This window comes from Sander vitreus, chromosome 6 (genome assembly GCF_031162955.1).
Source record: "Sander vitreus isolate 19-12246 chromosome 6, sanVit1, whole genome shotgun sequence".
Lineage (NCBI taxonomy): Eukaryota > Metazoa > Chordata > Actinopteri > Perciformes > Percidae > Sander > Sander vitreus.
Window position 1 is genome coordinate 17,670,504 of NC_135860.1, and position 14,969 is coordinate 17,685,472.

The following is a 14,969-nucleotide window of genomic DNA, read 5'->3' on the forward strand; positions in this document are numbered from 1 at the left end:
CATCCCTCTTCCGGGTTTAACCGGATATGGAGGAGTTCTTTGAGTGGACGCCATCAAAAAAGACTTGAAACGTAACATTTGAAGGGTTTTTCTTTTTGTTATGTAGCTACTAAGTCGGAGGCTATCTGAATTATTGCCACCTGTACAGATGGATGCGCTTCAGACACAGATTTTGGATAGAGGATATAATACAATTATTACAACCGGAATCATTACATACAAGTTGACGTTAACGCTAACGTTAACGTTAGCTGTTTGTGTTTTTTTAAGTAACGTTAACAGTTAACGTTAACTGACCAGGACGAACCGTCATCTTCTAGTTTGGATTCATCAAATATTTCACCTTTGCTCTGTGCTACATGCTTCAGTGTTTGGTCCAGTACTCGTGGACATAGCTAGATAGGTGAGTAACGTTACAGTTTTCCTGTGCAGGTAGAAGTGTAGCTAATATATAAAGGTCTCCCGTTACAGGATTCAAACGCAGCTATATTCTTACACTAAAACGTATGTAGCTAACGGTAACGTTAGCTAGCTAAAGTGGGGGGACAGTTGTAAAGGGAAACATAGTGTCAATGGATTGTGCTGGTAAACGAGGCAGCGTTTATTATAGTGAGGGCATGTGAAGACTCAAAGTAAACCACGCTAGAGCTGCAAATGATGATTATTTCTTTTCATTCATCATTGTTCTGTCCGAGGTTTCTGCCTGTTAAAAGGAACTTTTTCCTCGCCACTGTCGCACCAAATGCTTGCTCTTTGGGGGGGAATGATTGGCTCTCTGTAAATTAGTGAGTGTGGTCTAGACCTACTGTAGCTATTCTATCAGTAAAGTGTCCCGAGATAACTTCTGTTATGATTTGACCTTAGAAGTAAAACGGAATTGAGCTTTTAATGTGTTGCTTTTTCGATTCATTGATTTACGGTTTAGTCTATAAACGGTGAGACATTTTTAACCTGTCACAATTTCCCAGACCCTAAGGTGACCTTATATCAATGGTTTAAGACAAAAACAAGACGTAAGAGAACACGGGTATGCAGCCATGCTAGCAGCTCTGTGAGGCTGTATATCAGCAAACCGCAACCATGTTCACAATTACAATGCTAACATGCTATTGCATAACATTACATGTTATTAGTATTTCATAACACAAAGTACAGTTTAGGCTAATGGGCATGTCATTAGTTCTGCAGGTATTTAGTCGTAAACGAAAGTATTGTACAAATTAAAAAAAACTGATATATACACCTGATGATGATTTTAGATGAAAAGTCAGAGCATAGCCAAGTTGGTGGGCTTCTGTCTGGGGACATTGACGTTCTGATAATTGACTCAAACAAATTAGCAACAATGATAAGATATACTGATTTTTTTTAATTTTATTTTTAATTTTTAATCAGTTTATGGTATTATTTCAGCTCTATACATATAATAACTGTAGTTTTGGCAGAATCTACTAAATAGTTGTCTGCTATGATGCTTGTGCTGTGATGCTTGCATAAAACCTGTAATATGGATTTATTACCAAACATTTTTTTTAAGTGATTCTGTCCATTTTGCTTTAAATTGCAGACCGCCCCTGGACCAGCTCCTTATGTCTGAAGACTCAAGCAGCGATGAAGAATGGCAACTGGATGCACACCCAGTGGCGAAATGTTGGGAGTGTGGCAAAAAGTTCAGCAAAATAACTAGCTTGCTGTCTCACTACAAAAGCCACAATATCAGAGCTACCTGCCACATCTGCAAGGTCACTTTCCGACGCCTGACGTCGCTGTCCATGCACCTGGATAATGCACACTCCCCACCCCTTTGCAAAAAGTGCAATCAGTCTTTCAGTAACGGGTGGGAGTTGAACAAGCATGCAGAGACACGTTGCATGGGTTTAATGCCATTTCAAGAAGCTCCCTCTTTGATTTCAGCTGTCATATATCAGAATAGTGACAACTTTCCTATTGACGCGACTACACAGCGAAGCATAAAGTCGGTGCTGCGTGACTCCGTGTCGGAGTTGAGGCCTCAACAAAGAATTGAGATGGAGCCTGAGAGAGCGGAGACATCTAAAAACAGTGTAGAGTATACAGTGGGTGAAGATGATAATGATATGGACATGGAAAGTGATTGTGAGAAAGCAGATGATTCAGCAAGCACGGAATCTGATGACGACGATAAGACACACTCTCAACCTGCAGACTTGTGTCCAGATGATCCAGAATCAGATGGGGGCTCAAGTTCAACTGAATCTTCCAGTGAACCTTCTCACAGTCCGCACACTGAAACCCCCCCTGCAGCCCTTCCTACTGTCGATAGTTCAATATGCGCTGCGTGTGGTAGAGGGCCGTTTCGGTCAATGAAGCTTCATTTGCTGCACTGTAGTGGTATAAAGGTAAAATATCAGTGTTCGGTGTGCAAGAAGCTCTTTCTGACTGAGATGTCTCTAAATGAACACTACATGCCTTTGTATTCCTGTGAAATCTGTGGCCAAGTTTTCCCTAACAAGAACTCGTACCATCACGAGCAGTGTCCCATGGGAACCAAATCACCTCTGGTCCTCTTTTGTCCCGAGTCAATGCCGCAAGCGTGTAACATATGCAAATCCTTTTTCACCACTGCCAAATCTTTATTAAACCATGTCACCAAAGTTCACACGTCAGTGGTCAGCACCAAGGTGTGCATTATTACCAATCCATCACTGTTGACTGATAAAAAGGTTTCACCAGGTTACCGTGGCACCGCAGCCCAGTCAGCCATCAGTAGTCCCAATGTAGTCAACCAGGTCATAAATGGAAAGCTCTGTTTTGGCCAGACCTATGCAGGGTCTCTGTCTAGCCCTTCCTTTCTCTCGACCTCGTCCCACGCAGGCAGACCTCCGGCCACTATATACAAGGCGTCCTCTGTTGCACCTGTCAGATTGGGGAAAGACGGTGCCTTCGGTCCAACCAACCAGCCTTTAAGCCGTCCCTCTGCACCTTTATTCGTCCCTCCTGGTGCTGCTGACAAAACTCCAGCCACTGTGGCCTGTGACCCTGTCACCCCACCAATGCCCACTATTGTGGCCATGTTTGAGAACGACAGCCAGGACATCGCTTTGATGAAACGTATGAACACAGGCTGGCGAGCCAAGGCCCCTTACCCCTGCAGGCAGTGTGGTGCCATCTTGCGGCAGCCCTCCCTCATCATCAGCCACCGCTACCTCCACCGAGGCCGCCGCTCACACCAGTGCCAGTGCGGCCGAGCATTTAAGCACCGGCTGCACCTGTTGCGGCATTGCGTTCAGCACGCGGAGACCATCAGCTACATCTGTGTCAGCTGTGGGGAGACTTTCACAGGAGCAAAACTCTTAGCTGAGCACATGAAGGGCAAGTCGCGGAAGAAATCGCATTCTGCACATACATGGAAACTTAAAGTTAAGAGAAAGTGCAGAATGCCCTTTACATGTGACTGTGGACAACTCTTTTTTAGGCCTTCGGCTTACATATGGCACCAACTTAAAAACGGGACAAAAACGAAACAATTGAAGACGCCGTTAGAATGACAAAGCGGCCACATCGCTGGTTTCTCCATGGCTCTTAGGTACTCTTCTCCAGCTTTGTGCACCACACTTTAAAACAAAGTGTTAGATGAAAAGGGATCTTTGACATCTGATTGTCACTGTTGTGTTTATTTTTGTAAGAAAAGAAATCTAAGCAAAATCACATACACATTCATTCTTAATGGCTTTTAATTATAAGCATGTCCTGGATGGTTGTTAACATGTTTTCACCATGTGCAAATGATACATTGTAAGCAATGTCAGAACAAGTTCCTCATAAGTTCTTTTGAAAACACACCAAAGTACAAATGAATCCACAAGGAACAACACATCAAAACTCCAGTTCATCCTCCAGAGCGAGAGTAAATCCAGTTTAGCAAAAATGTTTTCACAAAGTGCATTCTTATCAGTGAGGTTTGTGTGGGAGTTTCTGACTCCTCTTGTTTTTACTACAGCTGATACAAATGTTATGCTCTTAACTGTGAAACATTGTAGATGTCTTGGTATTCAGATTTTAAAAATAGCATATGACTTCTTTTTTTTTAATATATAGTTGTTATATAATATTCATGGTTTTAATGTTAATGGTCCTCAATATTATGTAGTTTACATAATTTATGTCCACTAGATGGAGCTGTGGGTTGCTTAAAGACAACCCACACTCACGTTTCATTGTTCTCAGAGCAGGTGTAAACTGTTAGAAGCTTTTCCTGCAACAGTTGATTACAACCTCAAATGTTCACGTGAATATTTGAGTTTCAGATGACATCCCTTAAAAGCCCAAGCACAGTTTGAAATAAAGGTTTCTTCCACAGTGCTTGAATTGACATTTAGTTTTTTTTTTTCTCTGTTATGAGCATCAAAACACATTTCATTCACAATTAACTTGGTGGGTTAGGGGAAAGCAGAGCAGTGAGGATTTGTTAGAGATTGTATTATATTCAAAATTCCTGTTTGCAAACAATAATCAACCATTTAACCATTAAACGGTCTGCTAATGAAAAAGAGCATTTGCAAGAGTTTTTTTTTTATACAACTGATTAGGCAAACACTGTAAAATATTGCATGGAATTTTAAATAAAATTAATGTAAAAATAGGTATCTTATTCCACAGGAATAAGCAATGACAGAGTCCATCAATGAAACTTTACAAATAGTTAAAAGAGCAAGCTCTGAAGCCTGTGCACCGTCACAAATATATTAAATATATGCTGAAAACACAACAGATTTCTCAAAATGCGCTGTGTGATTCTCGCCACAGTTATTGGAAGTCTTGTTTAATCTGTATACTTTTACAGCTATGAGTCACTGTGCAGTGCACTCAACACAGGGCCAGAAGATGAGATCTTTAGTAGGTATGCCAGTCCTTCAAGTGGTTCAGCATGTTAGGAGTCTGGAGCAGCTCCGGGTGGAGAGGATTTACCGTCTCACTTTGAGTACTGTAGATGAAACACTGACAAACACTATATGTTTTCCGTAAGTGTATGAAGCCTTGTCACCTGCAACAACAAAAATCAACCAAAAAACGTGTTAATTTCCTGAGCAGGTACAATTAAGCTTAGATACCACATCCTGTACTGTTTTGAGAGCAGATCTGTGCAACGTCGCTGGCAGCTAAGTATTGCTTACCTGATCTCTGGGTTTCGATGACGTAGAACCTGAGACAGCAGCTCAGAGGTTTGTTGGAAGCAGCGACTCAGCTCGTCCAGCTTCTGCTCCATGGAAAGGATACGCTGCTCCAGCTCCCGATAGGAGTTGTTCCAATTGGCACTGAGGTCGCACATGATCATCTGCATCTGTTGAAATCAGACACACAATGCAAATGCAAAGGTTTTTTGGTATTTACAAGGGGAAAACACTGGGAGTCAAACTACAGCCATAAATCTAATATTGCTAAACATTATGCAGAAACATTTTGAAGTGGCCATATTATGCTCATTTTCAGGTTCATAATTGTAATTTGAGATTGTATCAGAATAGGTTTACATGGTTTAATTTTCAAAAAACACTATTTTTGTTGTACTGCACATTGCTGCAGCTCCTCTTTTCACCCTGTGTCAGGTCTCTGAGTCCCCCTGGGGTCAGCTGAGAAAAAAAAACTAAACCGTGCGCACAGAATAAAAATCCGTTCCCTCAGTTTCATAAACTGTACACACGGATTCATAATCCGTGTGTTTCATAAAAGTGAGCAAAGTTAGAAAGATATTCACAGATTCGAACTTCGGGGATCAATTACTCTATAGCGAAATGTTATTAAATCACAAACGATGCATCTTTCCTAACATAGTAAGGTTAACAACGAGCTACAAACTCATTTTCATCAAAATAAGAGCCGTCCTCCGACCTGGAGAAATAACAGTTTCTAGTTGATGAAAACGAGGGAACAGATTTTTATTCTGTGCACACGGTTTAGTTTTTTTTTCTCAGCTGACCCCAGGGGGGGCTCCGTAGTTTTAGTTACAGAGTGAGACCTTGCAACTTCTGTAACATCTGTGTTGTCAGTCGCAAATGCGCAGTAGCTAGGTAAGGATTACATGAGCTAGCTAGCTGTTTCTGCAACTTCGGCCTGTACAAGGCAGGATTAGCTGGGAGACTTCTTCTAAACGAGGGTGCACTTCCAACTTTGCGTGGAATACCTGCAGAACAGGGACAAGTAAGTAGTTCTATACAATTTATTTTGTAGATTAGGGTGAATATAGTATAATAGTGTGTTTGTTGTAGCAATGTTTTTCCATTGAGAACGAGCTAGCATGCTAACGGTTAGCTCCCTAGGCCCCTCGTCTCGGTCGTCGATGTTTTTTTTTCAAAGTGTGTATGTGTGTGGACGCACCATACACACCAGACACAAAATAACACCCCAAATCCCAGAAAAAGTGATTTTTTTTCATAATATGGGCACTTTAAATGTATGTTGCCGATTTATAATAAAGCTTTGGAGAGTTGATGTCTGTGACTGACTCACTGGGACAGACTCAAAATCATCCCAGTGTTGCCAACAGAACTGTGTCACTACATTTGGCAGCCCTTTTAGCAACTTGGTTAAAAAAAAGAAGCCAACAGCAACAAATCTGGTTACTTTTTTAGACCTCTATGCTCGCTGTGGCTCAGGCACAGCGGCACTCAGTCAGTAAGCGAGAGCAGCATGTTCAGTTTACTGCACGGCATTCAGACTGTAACGAGCTGATTGCAAAATGGCCATGGCATGGTTTAATATTGACATGTTACCAAGGGGCTACACTTGCAGTCTGAAAAAATAGATTTTTTTTTGTTTTTTTTTATATATATATATATATATATATATATATATATATATATATATATATATATATATATATAAATCAATCAGGAAAATGCATTTTAAAGTGCACAAATGACACAATAATGCATCCCACCTGGTAACGTCTTTATTTCTTGGGTTTCTTCCACATGGAAAACCTTTCTGGGTTTGTTCATTCCTGACACAAATGACTCCTGAGACATTTTATGAGAGATTTTTTAACAAGCATTTAATGTGTCTGAACACCTAGCAATAAACAGCAGATTGTAAAATACTGCGTAATAGTCTATGTAAGTCGTGAGTGTTTTAGGGGGATCTTTGTCATCTTATTTTGCATTAGCCTTTCCAATGTAACATTCCAGTGACAGCTGTCGCTTACCTTAGGGAGGTCCACCATCTCACTGACGTAATCTCTCAGTTTTTTTTGTTTGAGGCGTAAATGCCGAAATCTGCGCAGAAAGAGAAGGTTTGATAGATCTCAGTTATGTGGAAGTATTTCAAACATAATTGCATAATAGTAATTTCATGTTCTGGTGCGACACTATGTCTGTGATTTAAAAAAATAAGAAAGAAAGCCAATATGATAAAACTATGTGTAGAATTCAGGTTATATCTATGGTTTAAATGCTCCAATGAGTTCTGAAGTGCATATCTACGGATGGAGCATCCTATGTTTGGAATAATAGAACAGTCCTCCTGGCACCACACAGAACCCCTGATTTGTTGAGGAAAATGCTGACAACTGAGTATTCCACTACTCAACCTGCAGGAGTCGTGCTGTTTGTTAAATAGCTGTAAAACATTGCTAGAAGGGTTTTGACATAAAGGTGGAAAAGGGCTAAATTTAGTATCTGGCGTATCTGGGGTGGATGAAACCACCGAAAAAAGATATATGGATAGCTATATTGCAATCAAGCAGCCAGTCTCTGAAGACATTAGAGTGGTGGTCTCATTACAGTATGATGTTCTTAATCCCAAAGTGTGGAGATGCCACCCGCTCACACTTTCCACAGTGTATTTATTTATAGTGGCTCTGCCCGGGTTAAAGCAGGAAGCAAAACCCCTCCACCCAGGCTGACACACACACACACACACACATAATCCTGTTGTCAGAGTAATGAAGCATACAATCACACTTCTGGACTTCCTGCCTTGTGCAATATACTTGTTCTTAGAAGCTCAGGCTTAATAACAACAGGACACCACTTAAATGGAAAAATGTGTTCCAACTGAATGAAGATGGCGCCGCATTACAATGGTTCCCTCGTCTTTTTTTGTGAGGAGTGCTTCAGAAGATGTATACCATGTTGTGTATTACTGTCAAATTATAGTGTAAGTAGTAAAAACTACTTACACTAAAAGTAGTTATTTTCCAGCATGTCTAAAAACTTTGCCTTGAATTCTGTGTAATAAAAGTGTGGACCCTTGTTCCCACATGTCCTGCTCACATAAGAGGGCAACAAATTTAATTAGTAATCTGAATTAGTCATTAAAAACTGTGACTATGTGGTTAAGCATGTTGACACTAAGTTAATGTCCCATAAAATACACATGTAAGTCAGACAAGCCACCACCCATGTACATCCCTCACCCAGATACACACACACTACAGACATCCTGCCTGCACCTATCAATTTGCGATACAGTAACTCACACTCTGATGGCTTCCAGAAGGCATCTCTGGTGTCTTCGGTGCTCACCACGGTTACCCTTTGTGAGGTTTGTGCGGTGCAGAAGCCAGCACTCTCTGAGCACATTAGCAGCAGCATGGCGGATCTGGTGAAGAGAGAGAAGCATCCAAATTGACTGATAAAAACCATGGAGGTTGCAGGAGCACAAACGTGGTAATAAGACCATCAAGATAAAGTCAGTCAATTAGCTTGCAAGCTTGACTGACAAAAACACAGCGCTTATCATGTTCCTTAGATAGAATCTGCTTCATATCAATCATTAGTAAAAGTATGAGTCATCCAAGGCAGATGATTGAATCCAGATAGTCTTTTCTGTTGAACTATTTTGCTCTATGTTACTGATTACAGATACAACAGAAGAACTATGAAGGAGATGCTTATAATCAAGAATTTGAATAAGAGGCCACACAGACTAGAAGTGAGGTTTAGACATTGTCCGGTATCACCTTTTTGCACCTTTCTCTTTGATTCTATTCAAGTCTGTTTGTCTTCCTGCACAAATCACTGTAAGTGCCCAGTGATGATGTCACTCTGGCCCTGTTGTGAGGGTTATTAATAGAGGCTGTCACTGTCTGCATCCAGATGTCTTCCCTTGTTCCCATCAGTGTAAATCTGGACTGCGCCAGATAGCTCAGAAGGATGCACACACAAGCACAAACACACACACACACACACACACACACACACACACACACACACACACACACACACACACACAGGCCAGAACAACCAACATAAAGATGAACCAAGTGACAGGATGCAGCCACCGGAGAAAGGAAATAGTTGTATCCTCCAAAGCAGTGCACCTACCGCAGTCAGATGCTGCTTTACAGTTTGGTGAAAATCTGTAGCACTGCACGCAAAACAAATGCTAATTCTAGGAACTCTATTAATCATAACACATTCATGTATAGTCCTAAGACACTTTTCTGGCTTCATGACAATGTTTCCTTGTAAGCATTTACATATGTATTTAGCCTATCAGACACTTCCTTCTTCCCATCAATAACCAAACACTTGAATCCTGTTCGAGCCTACAAAGAAAATCCTTTGTAAGCCACTTCCAAACACGCACTCACAAACACACGTACATAAGCTCATCCAGTTTCCTGCCCATCGCTGCACCGTCCTGAGCTGACACAAGTTTCTTTCCTGACAGGGATCAGATGATTTCCTCTGTTTGACGCCTTGAAAATGCTATAAAGGGGTTGGCACCTCGCTCCTCTTTTCCCACACTATCCTGTCCTCTGGTGTCTCTTATTTAAGAAAGAAAACCATTCTAATAAGACTCGAAAACCAAAACATGCACGCGACACGGAAAGTAGTGACGCTTCCATCCTGGCTGCTCCATCCGCTTTGTCATTCTTCTTATGTGTCTTGCTACACTGCAGTTACCTCGGATGGAAGGGAGGGCAGTCGACTGTTTACTAAATGTTTACATAGGGAAGTTTATATAATTATTGGATAAATATTATCACAAAATATGAGCCACTACTTCCAGATTCTACAGCAGAAATATAAAAATCACACTTTTGTCACACATTATATTGAACATTTAAATTTAGATCTGTATTTCTTCGTCAAAGTTACAAGGTACAAGAGAGCCTGTAATGTCATTAGGGCTTATTTGGTGACATGACTCTACACCTAATATGATTTTCTAAGTAAAAAGTAAATTATCTGGGTGGCTGGGTAGCTCACCTGGTAGAATGCGCACCCATATATAGAGACTTTCTCCTCGACGCAACGGCCACGGGTTCGACTCTGACCTGCGGCCCTTTGCTGCATGTCATTCCCCCTCTATCTCCCCTTTCACATCTTCAGCTGTCCTATACAAATAAAGGCCTACAAAATGTATCGGACCTATATTGAGCTGTTAATAATTGTAATTGAACATATGTAAAGATTCTGTTTTCATTAAGTCCGCCGCAGAAAATGGTTGAATGCTGCTGTGGTTTTCGTTGACCAAACGTTTACATGATTTGGCCCATTCAATACAAATGACATATTTTACATAACTGACAAGCATTTTCCAAAGCATAGCAAAGTGTTTTACATTTTTGTAAATGTAAAATAATGTTATTGTTGTCTGGCACTGCGGAACAGACTTTTCAAATCATTCTGCACTACCACAGCTGCATTACCACGCAATATTCCACAATAAACACAGACACTGTGATAGATTACCTAAGTTAAACAAGTTTCAAGTTTCTGCAAGCTGACTTTCATACAGAAATTAAAGGAGAAGGTACATTCAAAAATATTAAAGCATAGAGAGTTAGCAGTAACGTAAAGAATGCATGATTTGTAGTAAATGGGCCAAAACATGCCAAAAACACTGGTATCTTCTTGGAAGTAACACTTGTCAGATGAAGCCTGTTAGATGATGCAAAGGATAAGAAACAGCAAAATCCCAAGTAAAAATGACCGTCCATGGACATCAAAAAGTCATATTTCTAATAAAGAAACTGTTGCAAAGAATAAATCACAAATAGGTGAGTTGCCATGTTGTTCTTATAGTATTACAGTGTTTTCATAAACTATAACATTATAACATACATTTGCCGAATAACTTCACTTATTTTGCTCTTACCCGTTTAGAGATCTGGATGTCCAGCATGAAGAAGTGCACATGTTTCTCTCCTTTGTTCAACGCCAGCATCTTGGTAACGACTGCCACCAGCATAGCAGTGCAGGCTACACCCTAAAACCCAACACACACACACACACACACACACACACACACACACACACACACACACACACACACACACACACACACACACACAGGGGTTGGCATGGTTACTAATATAGCTACCATCTGCCTGTCTTCTCAAGCGTTTGAGACTGATCCTGGATACTGTAGTGACATCAACAAGGCAGAACTCAAGAGACACTTTTGCAGTCTGAATTTGTCTAAATCCTCAGTGGGTCTTGTGTGTTTTGGCTCCACCATTCCCCTCAAGGGAAAACACTTCTTCAAAAATCTGAATGTTGATCGTCATACCTCATATGGTTTCGTCCAATAAATCAAAGTTATATTTACACAGAGAGTTTAATGGTTAAAAACAGACCTCTGTGGTACTGCTATAGTGCTGCTTTCCTCTGAGAATAGCTGTGTGCTATTGCTGGACAGGGAACCACAGAATGATGGTGAGGATTCAGATAGGGCCGCCGAGCAAATTACATCTACATAGTCACACAAATAAAGACATCACAAGAAACACAGACAAATCACTTCACTGATTTCATGTCCACCACGGATAATAATAAAAGTCTTTACCTGTCGTTCTCTTTTCAGCTTGCATTAGAAAGAGAGAGAGAAAAGCAGAGAGCAAGATCAAGCATGAGCATGAGAAAGCACAGTTTTAAAAGATATATTTATCCTTCACTCCAACTGCCACAAAATATCTATAATTACACTGTCTGTGAAACCTGGGAGGTACAAACTCTTTCCTTGGATCCATCCACACACAGCAGTGGGATGCAAACAGCGTTGTCAACCCCTGAACACAGCTGCAAATTAAGTTATGGCTGGAGTCGAGAAGAAGTGCTGACCTTAGAGGCGTTCAGCCATATTACAGGTGTGAGAGCCCCAGTGCCTGGCTCCCAAAACTGCCCTGATGGGAGTAGGAAATTTATTTTTTTCCAAATCACAGGCACAGGTTGGCACACCCTCCTGTTGTGGTGATGCCAAAGGCAATAAACCACCTAAAAATGGATATGGTGGAAAGTTTTCCCTTATAAGGATGGACGCTTATAAAAACAAGGGAGATGGAGAAAGAGAAAGAGGGGAAAGATTGTTTTCCACTCTGTCACAGAGGTGTCTGAACCAGACTCGTGCCCACATCCAGAATCACGGTAGTGACTCTTATCTGCTTGTACCAGAATTTAACGCAGCAGAGGTGAGGCAGTGAGTCATAGTCTAAACACACAGCCACTCCTTGCTCTCAGTGACTTATTGTTGATCTTACTTTACTGTAACTCTTTGTTATAACTCAAGTATAATTTGCCCATCCCTTTAATCCTCCATCTCTATCTCTGACCCTCCATTCCACCTTTTTTCAGTCTTAACCTTGCCACTCCTTTGCATGACCATAAAACCACAAAATTATGCTGTTACTTTAAGAAATGCACTTTGAGAGGTTTGTTTTGCTCTTATTTACTCGTACTATTTGAACCGACTGTTTTATCTACTTGACTATCTCTGGGGGATACTTTTATTTCTTCCTTTTATTATTCTATGACATGAGATAAACAATTAAGCAAAATTGAACGTTAATGTGTCAGATATTACAATTTCTCCTCAAGGTATGAAAAAAGAGAAAAGTCAGTGAGCACAAAAAAAACAATGACATCCCACTCCATGCAGATGTTTTGTGAGGATTGCACAGTGGCCGCTGCACGGTGACAGTTTCCCTGCTTCAGTCCTTTCGTGTGAGTTCCTGGTACCACAAAGGTCTTGCAGAAACACCAGCCATTTACAGCTGTGATCTAAATCACACACACAAGGGACTGAAGGCATTCAGGTCTGTCAGCACCACTAGGGTGTGCAGCCGGGCAAAAAGGGTCTAATGTATCTAAGAAAACTAGTGCAGAATAGGCTGTGATTGTTAGGGAAAACTCAGGGGCAGCTTGATACGTGAAGGTTCGGGAGACTTTGATGACTTACAAAGAAGCATTTATGAATTTCGATTGAGGAGACTTAGGTTTAAGCAGTAAAGTTCAACCACAATGTAGTGTCACGTCGTGCCATCCCAACTCTCCGGATTTCTGCATTTCCAAGGAGTATTTAACTCATGCTGGAGGTGTGAACCCTAAGCACAGATTGAAAACAATGTCAGCCTGACCAAACTGCAGTAGAGCCTATCATTAGGTGTGTGCGTATGTTCAACTGTGTCTTCCCTGGGTGTGTGGGGCGTTATCTAATCTAATCTAAGAGACAGAGACACAGGCCCAAGTCTTTTGTTATCATACATCATATCTCAGTCTCCCCCTACTCTGAATACCCAGAGTTGACCTACAGCCTGATCTACAATTGTTTCTGAATTGAACATGTTTGGCTTTAACCTGTGACTTGAATGTAAGCTAGGGTACTAGTCTCAATTTAGCAGCATGAATATGTAAGCTGGAAATTCTAGCACAATGATAGAACTCAAAAAGCACAGGAGAGAAGTGAACTGACCTATACTGGGAAAAACTAAATAGGTAAATAGGGGAAAGAGTTGCTGCAATGGAACAGAACAGAAATGGAAGGGAGTGAAACAAACCAGAGAGGTTGATACGGAACAGTACGGAACAAAAGAGAGCAGAACAATACGGAACGGATCAGAAGGAAACAAAATAGAATAAATCAGAACATAATATATTGGGGAGGAAGTGAACAGAACAGAATGGAATTAAATTGAGCAGATTAGAACTAAACAAAACTGAAAAGGGAGACATAAATGGAATAAAATAGAACAGAAGACAAGGGAAATGATCAGAATATAGCAGAAACTGAAGTAAGGGAAAAATGGTCCTGTGCAGTAACAACACAACAAAATAAAATGAAATGAAAATGAGAAGAACAGCACAGAACATCGTGTTTTTGTGCCTTTTCAGCTGGTAGTCCATGCAGAAAAATAAGAGGTGGTTTGGTTAGAAACACATAGAAAAGTGAAACACAGATAAGATTTTTTTCGTGTTTATATTACTGAGCATTAAATGTTGTTCGTGTTAAAACCACTACTGCTGTTCATTCTCTGATAAGAGAGCCAAAGAAGCCAAAGCAAGCACGTGAAATGAGATAACACAAAGTGGTTTATATACTTCAATATGCACACAGTTGCATATATTTTTAGCACTTGCAGAAAATTGTTTTTAAAACCTCTGTATTTCATAATGAATCTCAAATGAGCACACAATCTTTATTTTCTCTTAAATAACACGCTTTCTCAACAAGCAACCCAACCTAGTTACCATGACTCCAGTGAAGAGACACACAGCCTTGCCACAGCTGGTGTTGGGCGCCACATCCCCATAGCCCACTGTGAGGAAGGTGATGGCTATGAGCCACATAGCTGTCTCCATTTGACCTGTCGTTGCTTCGGTCTGTCTGCAGGAGGGAGAAAGCAGAAGTGAGACTGTGTCGTAACAAAACGTGTATTCAGACTGTATTAATGGGCCCGGCCACATTCCTAACATAAACTTAACTGTAATTGACTTTTACATAAGCTGGTAAGATGGTAAATCTAAACAATCATCAACACCATTTTAACTTGTGTACATAACCATAACCTAAACATGACCTGTTTGAATCGGATCCCAGTGACATTTTATTTTAGTCTGCAATGTCCTAATCATTTCCTTGGAATAACTATGTAATTCAGTATTGTATGGAAAATAGAGACGAGAGAAGTTGTGGGAAAGTAAGTTAGGTTTGTGGAGGTTACAAGCAATTGTTGATTTCCAGATGTATTACTGTGAAAGGACTGT

The 14,969-nt window shown here is 40.7% G+C and overlaps 2 protein-coding genes across 4 annotated transcripts in view; one reads left to right on the forward strand and one right to left on the reverse strand.

Moving 5' to 3' along the window:
• On the forward strand, positions 1 to 4,341 carry LOC144519789 (uncharacterized). Its single transcript, XM_078253218.1, has 2 exons — positions 1 to 403; positions 1,568 to 4,341. Exon 2 carries the CDS (start codon positions 1,590 to 1,592, stop codon positions 3,525 to 3,527), a length of 1,938 nt encoding a protein of 645 aa, XP_078109344.1. The 5' UTR covers positions 1 to 403; positions 1,568 to 1,589; the 3' UTR covers positions 3,528 to 4,341.
• Positions 3,633 to 14,969, reverse strand: part of kcnn4 (potassium intermediate/small conductance calcium-activated channel, subfamily N, member 4) — a 24,687-nt gene continuing 13,350 nt past the window's right edge. For 2 of the 3 annotated variants that reach the window (XM_078253220.1, XM_078253223.1), the window contains 6 exons: positions 14,454 to 14,589; positions 11,086 to 11,196; positions 8,456 to 8,577; positions 7,181 to 7,250; positions 5,154 to 5,320; positions 3,633 to 5,023 (listed from right to left, as the gene is read on the reverse strand). In XM_078253220.1, the coding sequence (XP_078109346.1) occupies positions 5,020 to 5,023; positions 5,154 to 5,320; positions 7,181 to 7,250; positions 8,456 to 8,577; positions 11,086 to 11,196; positions 14,454 to 14,589 (610 nt within the window). In that variant the 3' untranslated portion in view covers positions 3,633 to 5,019. Of the gene's footprint in view, positions 5,024 to 5,149; positions 5,321 to 7,180; positions 7,251 to 8,455; positions 8,578 to 11,085; positions 11,197 to 14,453; positions 14,590 to 14,969 lie in introns of those variants that run through there. The other variant, XM_078253221.1, reaches the window with a different exon arrangement.